General features: G+C 47.9%; 1 protein-coding gene across 1 annotated transcript in view; it reads right to left on the bottom strand.

Annotated features, from left to right (window-relative positions):
* Window positions 1–22,579, bottom strand: part of WDFY4 (WDFY family member 4) — a 276,540-nt gene extending 253,961 nt beyond the window's left edge. The window contains exons 1-7 of the mRNA XM_004432449.3: window positions 22,340–22,579; window positions 11,984–12,098; window positions 10,920–11,026; window positions 8,706–8,840; window positions 6,115–6,304; window positions 3,557–3,746; window positions 1,585–1,742 (exon numbers count right to left, since the gene is read on the bottom strand). Of these exons, the coding sequence (XP_004432506.2) occupies window positions 1,585–1,742; window positions 3,557–3,746; window positions 6,115–6,304; window positions 8,706–8,840; window positions 10,920–11,026; window positions 11,984–12,098; window positions 22,340–22,573 (1,129 nt within the window). The 5' untranslated portion in view covers window positions 22,574–22,579. The remainder of the gene's footprint in view (window positions 1–1,584; window positions 1,743–3,556; window positions 3,747–6,114; window positions 6,305–8,705; window positions 8,841–10,919; window positions 11,027–11,983; window positions 12,099–22,339) is intronic.
* Between the last annotated feature and the right edge of the window lie 1,224 nt (window positions 22,580–23,803).

Raw genomic sequence — 23,803 nt, 5'->3', positions numbered from 1 at the left:
GACGCCGCCACAGCACGGCTTGCCAAGCGGTGCCTCCGTGCGTGCCCGGGATCCGAACCGGCGAACCCTGGGCCGCCACAGCAGAGCTTATGCACTTAACCACTTGCGCCACCAGGCTGGCCACAAAAGTTTCTATTTTCTACCTCTGGTGGGTAAATGTCTATCAGAAGTCCAGAAGGGCCAGCTGCCCACGGTGTGAGTAAGCTAGAGCTGCATTGTCCAAGACATGGTGGCTAATGGAGCATTCGAAATGTGACTACTCTGACATGAGATGTTCCATGAATGTAAAAATACACACCAGATTTCCAAGATGTAACACAAAGAAAAGAATGTAAAAAAATGTCATTAACAGTTTTTTGTAGGACCACATGTTGAGATGGTAATATTTTGGATATATTGGGTTAACTAAAATATATTACTAAAAATAATTTAATCTGCCTCTTCTTAATTTTTTAAATACGCTTACTAGAGCATTTAAAATTATGTAGTGTGGCTCGGATTATATTTCCAGTGGGCAGCGCTAGGCTGGAGGATTTGTTTCAATCAATTAAAATCAAATGATGTTCAAGATTACTAAGCAAAGTCAGTTGCATTTCTAGACAAGCTGTTAAATACAGACACCTTCCGAAGCCACCCCATCCTATCTCTCCGGCTGGAAGGTTAAGCCTTACTCACTTCATCAGAGAACTCCCTGTCTCTAGCCCTCTCTACCTTGGACAGCAGAGACAGTCATGAAGCTCCTCTCTCATCCAGACGCTCCCCTGTGTCTGCTGGAGTCACATCCAATGGCTCTTCCTAAACTGGCCCCACAGCTCTGCAGCCTCTGCCCTCTGGTCTGCACAGGTCTCAGTGCCCTTTTTCCCAGACGCACCCAGATGTGCCTGGTCACCATTTCTTTCCCCAGGTTGCACTTTCTGGCTTTAAATTTTTTCCTCTTCCTTTCTACCTGGACAACCCACACTTAGCCTTGAAACCTCACCTGAATGGGGCCCTCTGTGTAGGGTTTCCTGACAGAGCTCATCCTCTCGCCTGGTGTCACCGCTGTGCCTGTTTATCAGCCAGTTATTGAGCAGTTTATGGTTCAGTGTATGTGTGATGGTCTCTACAGAGAATTTTTAGGGAGCAGACACCTGGCCTTTTCAAGTTGGTGCCCAGCACAGGGCAGAGTGGCTGCTGCACAGAAAGCATCAGTGCGTGTTGATTGAGTGGATCAATCAATCAATCAATTAATATCTCAAAGAACTAAGGAGGCATTGACTCTGAATCTGGGTGGCTGTTTCAGGGCCATCAGTCCCTGTTATATAAGCAAATGTTACAAAGTCAGTCACACCAGACGTGGGGGGTGGAGATAAGAGGCTCCATCTTTAGCAAGAAAATATTTCCTCTAAGTCCCACCCAAGACATCTGGAAAAATCTGTAAAGGAGAGATTTTAGATCCCATAGGTAATCTCCCCAAAGGCATGACAGAATCAGACCCTACTGTTTCACTGACAGGTGCCAAGTGTTTGTTTCTGCACAAAGAATCAGGGAAGGGCCTGCACAGTGCCGACAGCTGCCTGGCACCAGGAGACACAGATGACCCACCAGAAGACTCGTGATGGAACTTGAAGCCTTCCAGCTGAGGGTAAGTGACGCTATCAAACACCTTCAGCTCTGACCTCCCACAGCTTGTCAGCCACACCACCAGCCCGATGAGCTCCTCCAGGTGGGGGTCCACTTCGTTCTGGGTCAGCCCGTCATACCTGTGGGGACAGATGAGGCCAGCTCCCTGGACTTCTTGGACGGAACAGCCACATTTGCTCATGGTGCTCCTTACAGGGATGCAGAGGTAATGCAGATCACAGTGCTGAGGAAGACCCGGGAGGCCTCCACCAACCCAGCACCAAAAGGCAAGGGGAGTGTCCTGGATAAAAGTCACTCTGTTTGCCACTGTCAGCCTTAGATGTAAGGATGTGCAATCAGAATACAGGGCAACCTGTGCAGAGCTACAGCATCCGCTCACAGGAAGGCCAGCTTCCACAGCTGGACCCCCCAAAAGACATGTGCTTTGGGCACCAGCAGACCAGAGGCACCTCCAAAATGAGAGATTTAATATTTCAAAAGAGCAACAAGATAAACATTGTGGGAAATAATCGGTCTTTATTAGACTTCCTTATGCTTATCTCAAGGTTGAGTATTGCTTTTCGTTTTAGCTCCTTATATGTAGGTGTGTTCCTTGCTCTTCTCATGGAGGAGGGTCTCTCAGGTCTTACCCCAGCTCTGCCATGTCAAGAGTAAAAGTGCCAGCATAAAGACTTCAGTTCAGGCAAAAAGGAAAACCAACAAGCTGAGATGGGTCCTTCCTGACACTTCCTGGAACAGTCTCATCTCCTCCTCCTGCCTTCCACAGGAATTCTGGGGAAAACCAACCAGTCGTTTAACCAAAGGAATGTTCAGGAACTACTATGACACAGACCTCTGGGGTAGCAGTAGCCAGTTGGTCATGGTCCAGACTAATGTAAAAGGTGGCATCCCCATAGGGACATATATTCTTAGTGTCCCATTGGAGGAAGGCCCTCAGAGTGTTGTCATTTAATCACATCCTTTTGGAGACTCTGGACTGAGAGACTTCAGCCCCCTCATCCAAGTCACCCCCTCTAGACTGGAAGCCTTATCCGTAGTGAAGTCCACGAAGCACAGTGGTAAGCTACACCCCATAGAGGAGAAGTGCTTCTCATATTCACAGAGCAAAGCCCGAAGAAATAGATGGCCTTGCCCTTAAGCAGCTTCCCTAAGATCAGTGGAAGAGTTTTGACCATCAGGGAATTTCTTTGATTTCCGTCACTTGGCTTATCCAATCTGTAGGCCCAACTTGAAGATGACATGGCATCAGAGTGGAGAAAATTAGTCCAGAGCCAGCTGCACGGTATCTTTGTTTGGGTTTCCCATGGGACAGGGATTTGAGAGAGAGTAGTTTATTCGGGAGTTGATCCCAAAAATACCAGTGGGGGAGAGGCCCCCTGAGAGGGAAGGGAAGGAAGCCAGTACGAGAGCATTGTCGAGCAAGTGTCTCATGGGGTGACTGGAGTTCAATCCTTCCGGGGACTCTGGGAGGTAGGGGAGAGCTATCCCGCCCAAGGGGCAACTTTGCTGGGTATTTATCCATCAGCTCCTGCCAGTCATTGGCCAAGGGCTGCTCCTGGGGGTTGTTGATTCTTCAGCACTATCAGCTCCCAAGCAACAGGCAGGGCCGCTTACAGCAGTCACAGAGAGCCCTCCAACACAGAGGTGCGGGTTCTGACAGGTAGCTGTCAGGCCGGTAGGCGTGCATGGGGTACGTACCACCCAATGGACTTGGGAAAACTATTATCGCCCAGTGGTTCTCAAAGGAAGTGGTTCCCAAACCCAGCTGCACGTTGAATTACTTTTGCAGTAAAGGTCTCTCTGGTCATGCTCTATGGAGATTTGTGTTTCAGAAGACATTCTGAGAAGACTCAATATCCATCCCAAAGCACCCCAAGTGATTCTGAGGACCTAGGCTTTGACATTTTCTCCCCGACCATGCACAGCCACTTACCGAAGTAACACTTTGAGTAGCAGAGGGTAGCCCTCCCCATTCTCAAACTCCAGGAGCAGAGCCGAGGAGAGCGGGTAGGAGTCCTTCACAAAGCCCAAGACGAGGCTCACAGCCTCGCTCACCTCGGGGGCGGGGAGGGTGTCTGCAAGCCTGGAGAGGTTCTGGAGGGAGATCTTGACACAGTCCATGGCTGCAGGAGGAAAACACGCCCCTGTTGAGTTCAGAGGTGATAGCTTTTCTGCCACGATCATTACCTCCCCACCCACTTTTAAACTGTGTATCAAGACATGAATGAGAACTGGTCTAGCACATTTTTCTGCTGCCTCTTGGATCAAGAAGAAGGCTCCCCCATGGGAAGTGCCACCCTAGTTGCCATGCCCTGCAGGCCCAGATGGAGAGCAAGCAAAATGGGAAGAAGCCAGTTAGCCCTTCACTCCTGATTCCCAGCAGGCGGGAGGGTCCAGGTCCATAGGTAACAAGACGCAAGACACAAGACCCGAGGCCTCCATGAGGAAGCAGTGCTGGAGCCGAACAGAAATTAGCCTGATGAAAAAATGCAGGGAAGGGAATACGAGTGTGTGAGAAGGTGAGGGGCAAAAACGTGGTGAGTTTCAGCTACTAAAGAATCGGGGGTTTGGAGCACAGAAGCGTGGGCCACGAGGAAGGGGGAGGGAGGCAGTGCCGGCTCGTGCAGGGCCCGGCTGTGGAGCTTGCTGGTGACCCCAGAGCCGTGAGATGCCAGGGAAGATGGGAGTCAGGAAAGAGATGTTATTGGATTTGCATTTTGAGGGATCTCTGTTTTTAGGGCTCTTTCATTGGGAGAAGCCTCTTCTGAGTGCCAGGAAAGCCAGATCAGTGGACCAGGAAAAGTGCCTACCAGAACTTGAAATAACGCATGCTCAGTACTCCGCTGCGAGGCTTTGAAAGCGCCCCAAAGTCTGCATGTTGGGCAGGGCGGCCCCAAGAGCTGTGGCTTGGCAGGTAACCACCAGGCCAGCCCTAACTTCCTGACCTTCTCCTCCCCTTACACACCATGGAAACTACCCATTCCTCTAAGGGGGTCCTGGGCACAGTGCCCCAGGCAGCAGCCTCCACAGTGAGGTAGAATTTTTCTTTCCCAGTTGTCCTCTTGGGCAGCTGAGAATAACGACCACAGTGAGAGACCCCCACCACTAAGGCATGCAGCCTTCTCTCAGGGGTCTCTGACTCTAGCCTGTTGGGCTGGGGGGGTGCCCGGGTTGCTGAGCACTTCAGGCCCAGCTCAGCCGTGGACCATTACTGCCCACCAGGACCTGGCCTCACCGGGAGTTTGAATCCCTAAACTGGAGCTGTTTCCTCCCAGGGCTCAGTTACAGTAAGAGGGTGGGTTGGCGGACCTTCCCCGGCTCTCACCAGCTGATGTCCTATTATAGGAGGCCCCAGAAAGAAGACAGGTCACAGGACAGGTGTTTGTAGACAAGCAGGTCACACTGGCAGCTCAGACCCCCACCTCTCCCCAAAACATCTCACACTGTGGAGTTAACCCAAGGGATGGACAGTTGTGCTCCCAAGAGGCACTTCAGCTGGTGGAGCTTCGAAAATGTCGCACGGGTCGGGGGGAGGTCAGCTCAGGCCAACCTTCATCACAATGTTCCCCTTGGAGTTAGCTTTGGAGAGCTGCCCTCCCTACCTGTGATGGGCCAGCAGCTGAGAGAAAGCCAAGACATTTCCTTGACATTCTGTGAGCCACAGAAATGTCCATGCTTCCCAGCTTTATCTGGGTCCTGGGGAGGCAGACAATGCTCAGCGAGGCCCCCGGTACTGCTAACGGAATTGGTTCCCTCAGTGTCTCGCCTTTGACCACACCCAAGTAATGATGCTGTGACGCTGACACCTATGGGGCATCCCCTGTGTGCCAGGTGCTATCTGAGCACTTCAAATACATCAACTCATTGAAGCATCACAGCAATCCAATGAGATCAGTGGGATTATAATCCCCATTTTACAGACAAAAGAACCAAGGCACCCAGGCTGTTAATTGTCTGGGCTCACTCAGCTACGAGGGCAGAGCTGGAGTCCACAGCCTGGCTATCTGGTTCCAGAGTCTGTGGCCTTAACCCCCACACATGATGCCCAGAGCAGAACCTAAGGCACTAGAATCGGGCATCTCCAGGTTTGAAACTTGATTCTCTTCTTCGCTACTTGGGGGCCTTGGCAAATTCTTCCACCACTCAGGTTCTCTTTTCTTTGTTGCAAACTGGCATTAATATCCATCTCAAAGAAACACAGAGATAACACACAAATGGACCCAGCACAGTGTCTGTTTGACAGTGTGTGTGCAGTAAATGAGTTCCCCTTTCCCTCCCTCCTCCAAAGAAGCATCAAAATGAACAATAAAAGCATTTTCATGAATGGACCCAAGCAATGTAGGGCCATCTGGGCGTAGCTGGGCATCAGTGAAAATCCCATTTGTTGATCTCTTTTTTGGTCCCAGAAATTTATGCTGATGCTACAAGAGCCTCCCAGGGTCCCGTTGTAGAAAGGGGGCCCACAGCCCACTCCTGGTCCTGGGGTCATACCCTGCAGGTACTGGATGGTGCTGAGGTTCTGGGCCCTGGAGATTGCCCTCAGCACGCAGAAGGTGGGCTCCTTCCAAATGCGGCAGGTGTGCTCCCGAAGACAGGTCGTGGCGATCACGAGAGACTGGAGCTCATTTCCCAAGAGAAGTCCCTCCAGCCCCTGAGACTCGCTGCAAATGTTGAGCAACATCTGGGGAAAAAAAACCCAGAAGACTCTGGTTGGAAGTGTCCTTCCTGTGATGGATTTGTTTTCCAGAGCGCTGATGGGCACGTCTCAGTGCAAAGGATGGGGTTGTGTGTGGCTGCCCTCTGCCCCAGACCAGCACAGTCACCGGTGCCACCTGGAAAAGGGTGACAGGGCTTGGGACTAAAGTGTGAGCTCATAATCCTATGTAAGCAGTTGTTATCCTTTCCACAGTAACAAAGAAGTGATTAAGACAAGTGTCTTTTTACTTAGAAATACAAAAAAATGCCATCAACAATTAAAGTACAGAATTAACAGAACCCAGTACCACCCAAAAAGAGAGATGTGTTCCTGAGTCCCTGGTTGGCACTCAAACTCTACTTCCCCGTAACACCATGAGTGCCATCCTGCTCACTGGGGCCATTGTCCCTGACAATCCCGTCTCCCTGTGTCTACCAGAGGAACTTCCAATACCTTCTTACCCACTTGGGATGAAAACCGGATGCCCTAGTGTGGCTCACAGAGTTCTGCATGGACTAGCCCTGGCTCGTCTCTCACGTGATCGCATGCGCTCTCTGTTTGGTTCTCGGTAGTCTAACTGGACCATCTTCCAGGTCGGCAAATATGGAAAGCTCCTTCCATCTGGATCCGTTAGCCCCTTCTAGCACAGTGATCGAGTCTACGCCGGGCAGCCATGGAGCTGGGCCACAGATCCCATTTCCTGGCCTCCCCTGCAAGGGGGTGTGGCCATGTGACCCTCAGTTTGGACCACCATTTCTGCTCCTCGCCCATCTTTCTCCCTTTGCACCTCCACCCCCAACTTCAGCTCCTGGTGCAATGCCATTTCCTCAGAACAGCCTCCCTTTATTCTCTACTGTAAATCAGGTCCCCTTGTCCTCACTTCCCAGCACACTTTTGACTTTTCGTTCATAGCACTTAAAGAATTGGGCACTGCTCATTTATTCATGTGATTGTTTCCCCCGTTTGGCTTCCCCACGTCTGTCACCTTCACAAGTGAGGGTACTATGTGGGAACCTTCAGTCTGGCATAGAGCCGCACACAGAAGGAGCTCCATACATTTTTGTAGAATGAAATAAGGAAAACCCTTGAGGGACGTAGACATGGTCTATCACCATGGCTCACATTCTGTCCATACGTGGAAAGGACTGTGAAGACGCAGCTGCACTAGTTCCCTGCAGGGCATGTAAAAGTCACACGGTAAAGATTTGCTAAGGTGCCCAGTCCTGTGTCCTGGCCACCACTTAGAATATGATTTATATATGGGCAAATGATGCGTAAGTTTGCAACAAATGTAGCTTAGGGGATAACCCACCATAAGCGGAATCCACCAGAACTCGTGAGATACCCTCTGGTAATAATGCTTCTGGCTTGAGAATTACTCTAAAATGGATGTGAATGTGAATGCCCACATTCATGGACAGCCGCGTTTGGAAACTCCCAAGTGGTCCTAAGTACCTGCTCTGTGTGAGATGCTGCTCGAGGCACTGGACACGCAAAGATGAGTAAGACACTCAGTCCTCCTCACCCTCCCTCCGCCCGCCAAGGTCAGAGAGAGGCAGGAGAAGTTTTCTGGAGAATGCAGCATCCCAGAAGCTGAGAAAGCAGAAACTGTCAAGAAGGGGACAGGGGAGGAGGTGAGATGTTACGTGAAAAGCCTCTGCTGGGAGTTAGAGAGGACGAGAAAGATGGGGAATGACAAAAGGAAATGGCATTTGATGGCTTCTGAGCAGAGGGAAGGAGGTGACATCACAGAGTGGTTAAAAGCCTGACTGTGAGTGGACTTGGGAACCAGATTCCCAGGGTTCCAACCCCAGCCCCTCACGCACTGCCTCTGTGACCCTGGCCTCATGGTTACTCACCGTACCTTAGTCTGTATAGAATCAGGATGACAATACTCTACGCACATCTGGGAATGGAGGGAAGGGCTCATGGAGTTGACAGATGGGAGGCCATGGCATGAGGGTGGGTACACAGCAAGAACTCAGACACCGCTGGCTACAGTTATGCAAGTGAGTTAGCATGCTTGTTCTCAGAGAGGAAGGGGCCAGAGACAGGAGGTTCTAGATGCTGGGGAGGGCCAGCAGGACCCAGGAACGCAGACTGGAGGAGAAGGAGCTGGCGGGGCCCAGCGGAGGAGGGGGAGCACACCTTTCTGGGAGAGAACAAGGGAATACTGATACAGGATACACTGAGTAGAGAGAGAAGAAGAAACTCCATTTTCCAAATGCACAGGATTCCCAGCATTTGCGGAGCGTGGGGCAGAGCGGTGAGCTGGGCCCTCTAGCAGAATAGATGAGCTTTGGAACTAGGCTGAGAAAAACGAAAGCCTCTCCCAGAAGCCAAGGGTGGTCTCGCCCAAGGAGGTCCAGCCCCTCCTCTCACTCACCTGCACAAACATCCTCTGAACTTGAAGATCACTGTCAAAAAGCTCCTCCTCTTCCAGAGGAAAGACAAAGAAGAGGTAGAGGCACTGTAGGAGCAGGGCTGGGAGCCCAGATTCAGCAACTCTGCCCAGCGTCTCCTGCAAGGAAGAGCAGACGTGACCAGCGCAGCTCCAGACCCAGAGGGCGCGGTCGGCCCGTGTGGCCATTTTAGCCCCAAACGTAGGTTAGTCACTTCCCGTCTCTGGGCAACACTTTCTCAGGTAAGAACAGAGACGATCATAGGAACCACCTAGAGTGGCTGGGAAGGTGAAGTTTATATAAAGTGTAGACTATGTGCTTGATAAATGTATCTTTTATAAGATAGATGATACGAAGGAGAGGAAGAAAGAAGAGAGGGTCTGGTGCAGAGCAGAAAACAAGGTCTTTCCTAGGCAATCACCCGCTGGTTTGGTAGGTTTAGGAAGCTGGAAACTCAGTCAGGAGAGGATGGTTGACAACAAATGCAAACAACTGAATTAAGGACCTGATCAGGCCTTTCCTTCCCCCTCGTCCTGATCTGAGACCTTACCAAGACCAAAATGGCCCTCTAGGCGAAGACCAACAACCAGGGCTGCCAGACAGAAGGGAGAAGACAGAAAGTCAGCAGAGAGGGGACCAGCCTGAGCGTGGGGCTTCCAGGGGCCTTTCTTCCAGGGGCTCTGCCTGCAGCTCCCCCGGCTACTGTGGCTGCAGCCTCTGCACGTGTGTGTGCACACTTGAGCGCATGTGGGGTTAATCTACAGTACGTTGTCCATGCAATTTCCCACCCAACTGACTAATCTGCCAGGCACGGTGGATAAATTAGAGAAAGAGAAAAGAAGAATGTAGAGCCTGGGCCAGAATCAGGAGTGTAACGCAGGCCATCGGTCCTACTCTTCCCCCAAAAGCTTCCGCTGCCAGTAACGCCCACCCCTTTCCCTGACATTTGGTCTGCCGTGAGCCGCTCCGGGCTGCGCTCCCTGTCCTCCGTGCTGCACTGGCTCTGCTGAAGGTCAACCGCTTGTTTCTCTCCCTGCTTTGGGGGCTGGCTGCTCGCAGCAGAAAACAAGGCTTTAGGTTAATTTTTTTACCACCCAGACTGAAAACAGCCCTGCTCTAGGGGCAGAATTTTCGCTGCTGTGCTTCAGGTCACTGTGATGACGGGGTCCAGGCAGTTCTCGCAGAGGAAAAGTCAGGTGGTCCTCCCCCCAGTTAACAAGTGCACACTGGTGCTCCTCTCACACCTCCACACTCGTTCTCCAAATGCCCGGGTGATGTCTCTGTTCACGGTGCGACTGAGGGTGGCTGACGCCTGCTCTGGTCCCCTGCTGTTCCCAGTGCTGAGCGCCAGGCCCGGCATACAGTGGGCCCTCTCGCTAGACAAGTGAGTCTCTGGGCCTGCCCTGCACAGGGCCTCTGGCCATTTCTGCTAACGGCCACAGCTGCTGGGGACTGTTTCTGCCTGAGGGGACACCAGCCATCAGCAAACCACTTGAGGAGGAAGCACCAGGCCCCCAGCTTCACGCTGGGAGGACATGACCACAGCCAGGATGGGGCACAGCTGGGAAGGGCAGAAAGAGCAGCCAGCTTCATTCGAGCATCGTCTCTGGATAGACACGGGACAGGTGCCTGCAGACGTGGCTCCTTCACACTGAGTTTAACAGGAGGCAATAGAGAGCAATGGCTCAGACCTCGGGCTCTGGGGTCAGACAGACTGCAGTTACACAACGTGGCTGAACTTGATTTCTCATCACTAACACCGCATCACCATAATCTGACTCATAGGGTTTGGGGAGGATTCATTATGAATTGACCCAATGCATGGGACACAGCTAGCCTTGCCCTGACACTCAGGAAGTAGTTCATACACATCAGCAGGTGTTAATCCCCACACTAACGCTAGAACTAAAGCATTATATCCCCAATTCTAAAATTAGCAACACAACAGAGTCACAGAGAGGTGAAACAATTTGCCCAAGGTTACGTACGGCCTATCAACTGAATAGGTAGGATTTGAACCTGAATTTCAGACTCTAAAGTCCATGTTCTATTTCACAAGGGGACTAGGGGAGGAAAAATGAGAAATCAGTTTCATGGAAAGAAAGACACTCTTGAGATGTGCCACCACCCTGTGCTGGGACATCCCTGTGCGCACAGATGAGGAGCACCCAGCTGAGGCGATTGGGCCTGGAACTTACCGAATCTGTCCCCGTAAGCACATACACCGACTTCAGGAGCAGGTAGCCATCCTGGTCCGCATCTCCCTTCCACCGTAGCAGCTGCCCGGCTGCTGCCCGTGCTTGCTCTAGCAACAGCGCAGTAATGGGAGAAAGTGTCACCAGAGGGCGGTGCAGTGGCCTGCTCACTCACCTCCCCCTCCACTAGGCTCCTCTCTCTGCGAGATGCACCTTAGCATCTTTAGGGGACTTCTGCCTCCTGCCTCCATCCCCCAGTGCCACCTGAATCTATATCAAACATTTCACACTCTGCCCAGTTAATCTCCTTGAAGGATAGCCTTTATTATGCCACTATCTCTGTTCAACAACCATCAGTGGCTCCCTATTACCAACAATAAGAACAAGCTCCTTAGCTATTGGACTTCCCACAATCCAGTCTTCACCCCACTTCCTGTACAGCCCCTCATATTGCAGGGATTCCTGCAACCTACACCAAGAGCTCAAGCTCTTCCTTCCCCCAGGAATTCCCTCCTGCCCTTCAGCCCCATAGCCACCATGAAATTCTGCCCGGCCTCCAGCGTCCAGCTCCAGGAGTGGAAGAAAGCAGTCGGGAAACCCCGCAGCAGAAAACACGCTTCGCCTTGGCCTCTCCCTTCCTCTGTCTTTTCTGGATCAAGCTCTCCATTGAACACTCAAGCGCACCTTTTATGTTACCACTCCTCCTAGAGACGTGTGTGTGTGTGTGTGTGTGTGTGTGGTGTGTCTGTGTGCATGTGTGTGTGTGCATGTGTGTTTGGGTGTGGGGTATGTGTGTCTGTGTCTAAGTAGATATACATGTGTGGGTCTGTGTGTGTGTGTGTGTCCCTCCCAGAAGCAGCAGAGTTCCCCAGCTCCCCCTTCCCTCCTCTGCCAGCCTGTCCCTTTGTTCCCAAGGGAAGAGTGGCAGAACTGGGCCTGCCAGGCTCTTTGGAAGCATTACTCTAAGTCCACCAGAAAGCAGAGAGGGGCTTAGTTGAGTCCTGGGAGGGGTCTGCAGAGCTGCTTTGCTCTCCATAAACTGTGCTCCATGACGCCTCTTCTCTTACCTGCAGGCTTTCCCAGAAGCGCCTTCTGTATTTCTTCAGCAAACTGATTGGAAACATCTTCTGCCAGCCTTTGGAGACTGGGAAAGCAGATGATCCCCACGGAGTGCTCCCATGCCTGACATGCAACAAACAGGATTCCATCAAGAGATGTCAAAGCTACAGAGAAAGGCGTGAGAGTCTCCTTCCGCTGTGCTTGCCAGCCCGAACCAATGGCTCCACTCGCTTTCCCAGGTGCATCCCACCTACCCTCACAGCCTCCATCACATCCCCACCGCAATGCCTCTGAATTCTTCAACTTCCTGCTGAGGTCCAGACCCACATGTCTAACTGGCGCCCAACATCTCCCCTGAGTCCGTGCTCCTGAAATGGCAAACGGGCAGACCCGAATCCATTGCCTTCTCTACACCTGCTGCACCTGTCTCTGTGAATGGCCCCTCTAAGTGCCAGTTGCCCTTGTGGGAAATCCCAAGAGTGATTATCTAGACCTCCATCTCTCTCACCTTCCTAGCCATCAATTGCTGTGTCTCATTGATTCTCCTCTTACACACCTCTCAATTCTTCTGCAGAGATCTTAGTTTTGTCATGCGATTATTTCATTCAGATTAATTCTAAAAAATGGGATTGCAAGTTAAAAGGGTGTGCTTTTTTTTTTTTAGTACTTTGGTACAGATTACTAATGCACTCTCCAGAAAAGTTTACCTCATTAGCCTCCAGGGGGTCTGTGGGGAGGGCCGGTTTCTCTACACCCACGCCAACACTGAGCATTGCCATGCTTTTTCATCTTAAATGAAAAACTTTATAGAAGAAAAAATATCTCATCTTGATTGCAGTCTCTAGACTATGAGAGTGGATGATTACTTTTCATGCTTCTCGAATTGCCTGTTTTTATTCTTAGCCTATTATTCTATTAGGGTTTTCACTATTTTCTTATTTATTTAAAAAAAACTCTTTATTTATTAAAAAAATTGTTAACCCTTGGTCTGTAATACTATTGCAATTTTTTTGAATTTGTTATTTATCTTTTAATTTGATATTGTTTGGTTTTGCTATACAGAAATCTGAAATTCATATGAAATGAAACTTCTCAATCTATTCCTTTGTTTTCTGGTTTTAGTTCCAGGCTTAGGAAATTCTTCCGCAGTCCACTTGTTGTTGTTTTTAATCTCCTATTTCTTTTTTCTTTTTTCTTTTTGAGGAAGATCAGCCCTGAGCTAACATCTGTTGCCAATCCTCCTCTTTTTGCTGAGGAAGATTGGCCCTGGGCTAACATCCCTGCCCATTTTCCTCTACTGTATATGGGATGCCGCCACAGCATGGCTTGACAAGCAGTGTGTCGGTCCCCCCCGAGATCCAAACCTGCGAACCCCAGGCCGCTGAAGCAGAGCGTGCAAACTTACCTGGTACGCCACCGGGCCGGCTCTCTTTTTTAGTTTCCTTAAAATTTTTTGTTTCCTGTCCCTTCTCTATTTTATCCTATCTGGTCATCTTTTACTTCAGATTTTTTTTCCTTATTGTTTAGGATACTATTTCATAGAAGTCACGACTAAAAATTCTGCTTGGGATGCCAGATCCTTTCCAGAATCTCCTCCTGTTTCTGTAGTAACTCTGTTCATAGGTCTGCTTTTCGCTGGAGTCTTTCGCTTTGTTCTACTGTGCTGTCACAGGCAGAGTTTACTAGTCCTAGGAGGAGGAGAGCTCTTTCCAGACCAACAGCCAGAGTGGAGTGATTACCCTTCGCCCAGGACTTGAGTTCTCGGCAATTCTGCACCCCAGGTTCCCATCAGGGAGGTAGGCTGCTGTGCACATTCCTGGCAAGTAGTGGCCTCTATGAAATGCAGTTTTCCTGGACAGCCATCCGCTGGCCCCCACTTACCATTCATATGCAATTATATTTCTGACCAAAGGCCTGACAGAGTGTTTTTTAAGCTGACATCCTCCTTCTAAAAAAGGTGAGAAAGGCATCTAAATTCCAAGGGGAAATCATTCCTATTTGTTTCCTGGCTACACATACTATATTTTTTAAAAAGCAAAACTCTTTTCTATATTAAAAGATGCTATAACAAAATGAGGAGACAAGGCACAGATTGGGAGAAAATATTGACAATGCATATAATGACAAAAGAAGAGTACCCAGACTCCTACAAATTAATAAGAAAAATACAACCTGATTTTAGAAACAGACACAAATGAAATAGCAAGTAATTTACAAAAGATAAAATAATAACAAATTACGAATAATCAGGAAAATGCAAATTAAAACCACAATGAGATATTTTATACTTTTCGGGTTGGTAAAATGGAAAAGCCTGACAACAGGCTTTGTGGGTGAATGTGGGGGAGTGTGAAACTCTCATGCCTTCCTGATGGAGGATAACTTGGAAGAACCTCTTTGAAGAAGTATTTAACCCAAACCGGTAAGTTAAAGGGGCACAGATCCTACAACCCCGCTATTCCACTCCTAGGTACGTTCCCTGGAGAAATGCTGGACACATGCACAGGGAGATGTGAACAGGAAATACCATTCATGCAGCATTATTTGTAGTTGTGAGAAGTGGGAAAAACTTCCTGTTCATCAATAGGACAATGAACGAATAGTTTGTGGCATATTTATAGGATACTGTATAGAACTGAAAAAGAAATAGAGTGACATGTATCAACGCGGATAAACCCCGGAAATAGAATGTTGAACAGAAAAAGTAAGTTGCAAAAGTATATTACAGTATGATTCTACAAAAACTCGTGAGACCATATACAAATTATACAGTAATATTGCTGATGGGTATACTCTCTATATATGTAAAAAATATATCCATGGGTACTATATACATCTATACAAGTATACAGATATTCCCACACTGGGAAAGATAATTCAGGACAGGGGTTACCATTGGAGAAGGGCAGAAGGAGAATGAGTTCTTGAATGTGTACACAGGTGGCTTTAGTTTATCTGACATGTTTTATTTCTTTTATATGGGTCGTGAGTACTCAGGTGTTTATTTTATTTTGAGAAAAACTTTGTATGTATCTGAAATATTTTTTTTATTTTCCACCCTATAGAGGGACAGAGTTGCCCTTTTCCTTTGTGAATAAAAAAGCAGTACATCAGAACTTTATTAAACTACAAAAATGCTAGATGAATGTTAAACACGATTGCTCATAGTAAACCTTCGACAAATATTTGATAAGTGAACACATGATTAGGAAACCCACAATATGCAGAATGATGGCCAAATGTATTGTGTGCTGGTCTCCTGCCAAATGCTGGTCCACACGCTTACACGCGTTTTTTCCCCTAACCCTCACAACACCTTCTGAGATAGGTATTGCTATTATTATTACCACTTTACAGAAACTGGGGCTGAGGCAGAGGGTAAGCCCAGAGAGCCAGTTAAGCAACTGTTGAAGAGCTGAATTATTTCATGCATACGTAAACATACCCAAGTAGCATCTGTACGTCTAAGAAATTTATGGCTACCACCTGGAAACCAGCTATCACCTGGAAACTTTAATCCCTGGAAAGAAAAAGTCAGTCCTCTTGGCTGGGAATTTCTGCAGTAAGATTATTTCCCTTCCCAGGACTGAGAACTCTGCTGTGATGTCTTCCTAACAAATTCCTGTGCCTCCTCCCTGCACTGGCAAACCCCTAAAAGACCAATTTGCAGGCAGTTGACTCAGAAGCATCTAGAACGTCTTCCAGCAGTGGGACTCCAGGAGGCACTCTACAATAAAGCAAATTGGGCCACTGTGATTTGAACAGTAATTGTACACTCAGCTAGATTCTCCCAAGGCTCAGACTCCTTCCTGGGACCACAGTGGGCAGTTCTGGAGCTGCATTAACTCTTTCAGGCCACTGGGGTGCTGTTTGATGCAGAGGCAATCATTTACTTAATGGTACCATGGAGACACCAAAGAGTTAAGGCAGCTTCCAAAAGGACCTAATTTTTTTCCCCAAACTGGGACTTGCATGCTGGGAGAATATTGCTCAATATTTTTAAAAACTTTTATTTACTCACATTATCTAAGTTGTACCCTCATGCCTTGTGGTTGCCCCTCACACGAAAGAAAGAGAAAGAAAATGATGCTCTGGTCTCCAAAGGAAAATAAGAAATGACGAAAGCTCTTGAAAAGATGAGAGAAAACCCCAGCTTTTGAATGACAAAGAGAACCTGGCTGGTTTTTAAGTATGACTGCAATATTCCTATTTCTCCATTACTGCAGAGTTTGGTGGTTTGGTCTTTCAGTAAGCTCAAAACATTTCAGAGACTTTATATGAGTTTCCTCGGCTGGTGTGACACTGTTGACTCTTCTTGGTAAATTAAAAAAAAAAAAAACAGTGATGCATCAAAACTTTGCTAACACAACAAAAATCTTATTTCTCCAAGATGGGAAGAAACCGTGTTGCAGGTCCCATTCTGAAGTGGGATAGAGTCACGGACAGGCAAGTAGGGGTGTTTATGCTCACCATTCCCTCTGGACACCACAGTTGGAAATAATTGTTGGTCATCCTTGTTATTATATTTAAAGTTACATCTCTCTCTTCTATTGTCAGTTGAGTCCATGCTTTGTTTTCATGAGAAAGATTGACCACACTCAATAGCATAAACTCTGAGCCACTGGCAGGGCAGTTAGCCTACGAGTATCTGTACACACCTACGTACATGCACATGTGCATGCACATGCACATGCACACACACACACGAAAATACACTCACCTCCAAGTACAACCAATAAGCGTTCGTTACAATCCCTCCACACTAGGGAATGAATGGATTCCTCACCATGTTACCCACTGTTCTGGTTATCTATTGCTGTATAACGAACCACCCCAAAATTAAGTGGCTTAAAATAACAGCAATCATTTATTTTACTCACAGAGCTGCAGTTTGGGCAGGGCTCAGCAGTGACAGCTTTTCTCTGCTTCTCCCAGCTGGGGTAGCTAACAGGGGCTACAAGATTCGCTTGCAAGATGGTGCACTCACATGCTGGCAGGTTGGTGCAGCTGCAAAGCCAGGGGCTTTGTTTCCGTTCCACTTAGGCTTTTACTCAGGGCTGCTTGGCCTTCCTCACAACACGGCAGAAAGGTTCTAAGAGTGAGTACACCAAGTGACAGGAAGCAGAAGCTGCAAGTTTCTTGAGGCCTGGACCTAGAAATGTCACTTCTGCCCTATTCCATTAGCCAAGCCATCACAAACCCATCCAGATTTGGGCCGGGGGAGGGGGGGCATAGATGACACCTCTCAAAGAGAGCAGTGTGAACCCATTCACAGCATCTCTAATCTATCACATCCACAGATCTTCCTTTTTTTTCCATGTTGCCTGCCCCACCAGGGTTGTCTGTTCCAGACAGTGAGGAATTTTACACTAATCTCTGGGGATTCCCTATCTCATTGCCTGTTTCCTCTCAAAGTACATATTCTAAGAACAATCTTCAACAACTACATCAATAGCTCTAGCTTTCCCATGTCTGTTATTACCAAATATCTCTATGCAATGTGAGGACCTGAAGTGGTTCCCTTTCTCCCAAAGCAAACTCAACCAGAGGCCAGCAGGATCTACACATGCCTGCTAGGGGAATGCCTCCTGCTCTTGGTGTGAGATCCTACAATAGGAGGGGTCCTAGAAAGACCAAAGCCCAAGGCTCTTGACAGGAAAAGAAGAACAGTCAATTGAATCCTTCCTGAAAACACTGCTCTGCGCACTGAGAAGTCATTGGCTCTGTGCTGCTTCCTGTTGATGCAATAAAACCTCAACCTTGTCTGCGACATCCTGGAGTCAGCTACCTAAACGTCACATGTGTGGGGGGTGGCATGCTTTTTGTACCCAAGGGCAACGTAGGTGCCAGCCAGGCAAAGCCACTGTCCAGTGAGTCATGGGATAGGGAAAGAAATCCCAGCACTCCCTGAGGGAGCCCAGTGGTTAACAACACACGCCTGGGGTCAACTGCCAGGGTTAAGTTCCACGTGGCACTAACAACTGGGTGACCTTCACCAAGTTATGCAACATCTCTAAACCTCTTTCCTCATTTATAAAGCTGGAATAAAAATAGCACCCACTTCACAAGGTTATTATGAGGACTGGTAAACACTAAACAAAATGCCTGGTTTAGTTAGTTAGAGCTTGGTGAATATTACTAGCTATCAGTAGTGAAAGTGGCCACTCGCTCTGGCTAAGAACTGCTCTTTGACTTATGAAGAGGACTGATGGCCTCTGGTGGAAGAGGAGAGCCTGCAGTTCTGGGTGAGAACTTCGCTCCTGCCCCCTCCCCGCAGGGCAGCTCCTTGTTGGGATTCCAATGCCCTGAGACTCCATTACGCTCTTCCTTGTTACCAAGACGGAAGCCAAAATGTTGAGTGGGTTCACTCCTTTTTTTAAATTGTTTTATTAAGATCATATTGGCTTATTACACTGCATAAATTTCAGGTGTATATTATTATATATCAGTTTCTGTATAGATGGCATCGTGTTCACCAGCAATAGTCTACTTTTTATCTGTCACCATACACATGTGCCCCTTTACCCCTTTTGCCATCGTCCCACCACTCTCCCCTCTGGTAACCACTAATCTGTTCTCCTTATCCATGTGTTTGTTTCAGTTGTTCTTCAACTCCGGAGGCAATGGGGCTGGAATTTACTACAGAACCAACTAAGCCCATCTTTGCACCTGCCTAAGTTAACACAGATTTACGTATAAGCAATGACAGGGATCAGCGGAAAGTCCGTCCTCTGCTGTGGGTGTGGAGGACCAGATGTGAGAAAAAGCCGAAGAGGCTGGAGTGAAGTTCTCCGGGAAGAGGACGCCAAAGAAGCGGCTCTGAGGGAGTCTGCTCCTCAGGACCCCACTGTTGTCAAATCCGAAGTCTCACTAGGCGGAAGCACATGAAGGGCACTGAGGCAGCGCACGCACCGCTGCCAGCCTTCACCCAAGCCCTAAGTGTGCGTGGACCGCCCCTGCCACGCTGGCTCTGACTGATAAGGAGTCTGGGCCGGGTGCCGGCCCGGTGGTGCAGCAGTTAAGTTCACGAGTTCCGCTCTGGCAGCCCAGGGTGCGCAGGTTGGGATCCTGGGCGTAGACCTGCTCACGGCTCATCAAGACACGCTGAGGTGGCGCCCAACACACAAGAACTAGAAGGACCTACAACTAGGATATACAACTATGTACTGGCGTCTTTGGGGAGAAAAAAGAAGAAAAGAGGAAGATTGGCAACAGATGTTAGCTCAGGGCCAATCTTTGCCTCCCCCCCCAAAAAAAAAAAGTCTGGGCCAGTTAGGCAAGATCCCACAACTCAGGGACATAGCCCTTTCCAAGGAAGGGTGACAATTCAAAATCTCTTATGTGCATTGTCTTAAAACAAAGAATATTCCAAATCATCTTAATTTTCCTTGGGTCCAAAGTGAAAAGAGCCAGGTATAGAGAGTTGAGCTCCACCAAACAAAGTCGTCCAGGACTCAGATGCATGGGGGTGTCTCAGAGCCCAGTGGGGGAGTGGTTTCCATGACAACCAGTGCATGCACACAGCTTTGATAACAGCCGTATTCCACAGGAGATGGCACAACTTTCTAAGTCCTGATATTTCCAAGGGGATTCTTTATAAATGACCTTGAAGAATACTGTTTTATGGTTATAAAATTCAGAACAGAGTGGTTACAAGCTTGATTTCTTTCACAAGGACCTGTATGCCAATGGATGCCCCCAGTCTTCATTTACAGCTCAGATTTTATCTGCACTACATTCGAAAAAAAAAATCCTCCCACCTTCCCATGTTCCTTTCCATACCAACTCTTAATTAAGAGGCCTGGGGGCTCTGACTCCAGCAGGGTTTTATTAGTCAAAACCTAATAGGAACAACAGGTTTGTGGACATGTCGGACTTAGTAAAAGAATATAGATTTTAAGAAAATGATAAAAAGCCTATAATATTCTGCCTCTACAAGCTGCACCAGAGGCTGGCTCCAGGGACCCAAAACATAGCAGATTGTGTCAGCAGTTTGGGGAGTCGTGGCAACAGGACCTCAAACTGTGCATGCGCAGTGAGTATCGTGAAGGCTGGCGGAAGGGAATGGGAACCATGTCTGCTTCCCATGTGCTGTGGACTTAACAATCATCACCTCATCTCACCCTAACTCCCAGCAAAGTGTTACTGATTCCACTTCATAGATGAGGAAACTGAGGTTCAGCAAGGTTTAGCAACTTGCTCAAAGACGCACAGCTAATAAGCAAGGGAGCCAGGACTTGAGCTCTGCTCTGTATGACTCGAAAGCCCATGTGCTCAACTACAGGCCATTATGCCTCCAATCACCAGGACAGGGTTTGGGACACATGGACCAACACGGAGGTGCAGTTATAATAGGACCTGCTTGCTCTCCATGTGATCACAAGTTCCAATGCATATAGGGTCAGATAAAATAAATGAGTTAGATGGGGTGGGTGAAAGGTATCAGGGAGTAGGGACTGGGGTAAACTGAGGGACCAGGACCAGCTTCTGTCTAAAAGGAGTTCCCCTAACCATCTCCATCCAGTTGTCAGTATTACATCTACCAAAATTTTCAAGAGAAACTGGAAATCTGATTTTCACATGAAAACTTTCCACTTTGGAAAAACAGCCACTAATTCATTTTTAACCCCTGCAAGCCAAACAAGTCACATGCTGAGTGCTATTCAGTATCCTCTGCTCGGGACTGAACTCTCCATGAGGGTAAAGCCTTTATCTGTCTTCTTGGCTCTCACAGCCCAAGGCCCTAGAACAGAATGTAGGAGCTTAATAAACACCTGTACAACAAATGCATGACCCCTCAAATCTGGAGAGAGGCGAAGAAGTATCTAGCCCTCCTTTCATCAGAGCCGGGGCTGCCCAGGCGGGTAGGAAAGAAACAGTCCAGGAGCAGAAGCTCAGCAATGCCTGAACTCGGACACATTCCAAGTGAATTTCAGTGGGGGTCAGGGGGCTGCTCATATGTTTCCTTCCATAACGCAAAGCTGATCTGGGAACTGGGAGAAACTAAGCTTCCTCTCAGAAGCTGGGATCATCAGGGCAAGGAGACTGGGAGGAGAAACCTGAGCCATCTCTCCAAAACTAGTTCCTCTTTTCCACTATGTTCCCTATGCCCCAGCCATCCAAGCTGTGAAATGGGATGGATGGGTATACAAGTCCAAACAATGTAAGAAAATAATGAATTAATGGACAGTAAGTTACTTGGCAATTTTTTACAGAAAGACATGCCTGAGTATTCAGTGCATCCTATAAATCTGATCCCAAGAAGATTCTGAGTCATCTTTGGAAATCTTTAAATATTTCTGGTTAATAAGTTAGATGAAATGAATTAACAAAGGGGTTTCCCTATAAAAACCTGCCAAAGCCCCCATCTGTCCTAGCCTAGTTTCAAATGTGAAAAGTATCTCATATTCTCTGTGCTTTTTTTTTTTAATAATAACCCAAAATCAATAGTCAAGCATAAACTAAGTCCTTATAAAAAGATGCATTTCCGGGGACTGGCCTGGTGGCACAGCGGTTAAGTGCACCTGCTCCGTTTTGGCGGCCCTGGGTTCTCAGGTTCGGATCCCGGGCGCACACCAATGCACTGCTTGTCAAGCCATGCTGTGGTGGCGTTCCATATAAAGTAGATGAAGATGGGCGTGGATGTTAGCCCAAGGCCAATCTTCCTCAGCAAAAAGAGAGGAGGATTGGCATCGGACCTCACCAAAAAAAAAAAAAAGGTGCATTTCCAACTGTACAACTAGACTTCAATACATCCAACTATAAGGCAGACCTCACTGGCAGGAGCTTTGTTCCAAGACAACAAAGGAAATCCCTTGTACCCAACTGTCACCAGCTGCCACTAGCCAGAGTGTCAGCCCACTGGACAGGCTGGGCTTCTCTCATGCGCCTGTGACGGGGGAAAGAGCACTGCTCTGGTGCTACTTAGTGACTGTACCTCGATTTACATCACTGGCACAGTTTGATGCTCTGGCTCCCCCAGGCCCCAGTGCTGACTTTACTGGTGTTTGCAGTTACCAGCCATCCCTGCACTCATGTCTCAGGACACATTCCTTTCCTAGCTCCCGAAGGAGCTGGTCTCTTCTCTGGCTTACAAGTTGGGATTGTGGTTCAACAATATAATTTTTTTAACTAAAGAGACAATATTACTCCAGAGTCAACTGTCCATCCTTTCCAAGCCCTTCCTCAAGTTGGGAATGAGCCTTGCTTGCCATCTCTATTAAACAGTACAACACTCCTCTAAGCAATGAATAGAGACCACTCGTGATGATATTAAAACCACCAACTCCAGCTACCAATCATCCCAGAAGTGTCCCAAGAACACTGAGTCATTGTCTTACAGTTTCAAAAATAAAAATACTGACCTTTAGGAAGAGTGGGAGAAGACTCAACAGGCTCTTCTGACGTTCAGCCGGGCTCCTGTGAGCCAACTGCTGGTATTCCAGAAACTTCCTTTCTAGCATCTCCCAGAGAGCAGTGGGGCCAGGGGGCTGCCCTCCATGTGGGAAGTCACGCTGAGCAACATCGGGCTGGCCTTCATTTTTGGAACCTTGATCCTCAGCTCTGTCTTCAGCCTTTGAAACATACTCCGCCTCCATGCCTTAGCAAAGCAGATCTGAATTCAGAACAAAAAGCAAAAACGAAAAGCCCTGTCACAGCACTTCCTGATGAAGCTGGTTGTGGGATAAGGTATGGCACTCATTCAGTCCAGTTCCTATTGTAGATGGTTCCTCTAAGAATCTGAAACCTACTAAAAGAAGGAAAACTTTTTTGAAAAGAGATTCTGATTTAGATGTGACTCATGTTGACAATCTAACTTGTGCCAGTCACTGTGCTGGGCTCTTTACGCAGATTCTCTTACGAAAGAGATGGGTATTCCTATTTTCTCTACATAAGTGAGGAAACTGTCTGGGCCAAAGGCACACAGGCAGCTGGACGTTCAGTTGAAATGCAAACCTATAACGCCAAAACTTATTTTTTTTATTACCTGATGCTGCTTCTCTTTTACAAAGCTGAGTAAATAGAAGTGAGGTGTAAATGTCTCGCCAATATTTGCAGAGGCATGTAATTCTATATCTTCAACTGTGACTTCCTTCTACCACATGAGTCTAAAAGGATATAGATTCTTCATTCTCAGCGTTATTTGGTTCACACTCACTATTTTTAGAGGATGTTGCTTGGCTTAAAATGACTCTTTAAACCCCCATGCTAACTTAAAAGAGCTCCTCTATCAGTGCACACAGGAGCAATTTGTGCAACCCAGGGTTCTCGGGTCAGTAGGCATAAGGACAAGAACTTAATGTGATGAAAATAGCCAAAGACCTATTTGCCAGATAGGTAACCTCAAGAAGGTCCTTTTGTTTATATCCTTGACTTTTCAATTGTCATACTCTTTAAGCAACTCATGACTAGCACAGAGCACAACAAAGGTTTGTTTATTGTTGGTTTGTCGGGAGTGCAGGAAACTCCAAGTAGGGACCAGAATGTCCAGGCTGCCTGCAAGAAGCCCTCCGCAACCGCAACGTCACCACGTAGAAGTCCACTCGGAATCTGGCCAGCGACCAACAATCACCAATCAGGAAGTGACAACCAGACAGATGGACACACAGACATAGATCCATCAGAGTTTTGCTCTGTGCTACAGCTGCCAAGGGATATGTCATGCTTTATTTTTAGCCAAAACACATAGCCCTTGCAGGCTAGAATGGATAAAGATCAGCATGGCAGACTCACCCTCCCTCTTTGAAACCTTCTCATTCTTTGTATACTTAACTCCAGGAGTCCCTGCCTCTTCTTCTAACACACATGTTATTAGTCTCAAATTTCAT

This window comes from Ceratotherium simum, chromosome 6, assembly GCF_057802395.1.
Source record: "Ceratotherium simum simum isolate JZ-2026a chromosome 6, ASM5780239v1, whole genome shotgun sequence".
NCBI classification, from domain to species: domain Eukaryota; kingdom Metazoa; phylum Chordata; class Mammalia; order Perissodactyla; family Rhinocerotidae; genus Ceratotherium; species Ceratotherium simum.
This window is presented reverse-complemented; position numbering and strand designations above follow the sequence as displayed.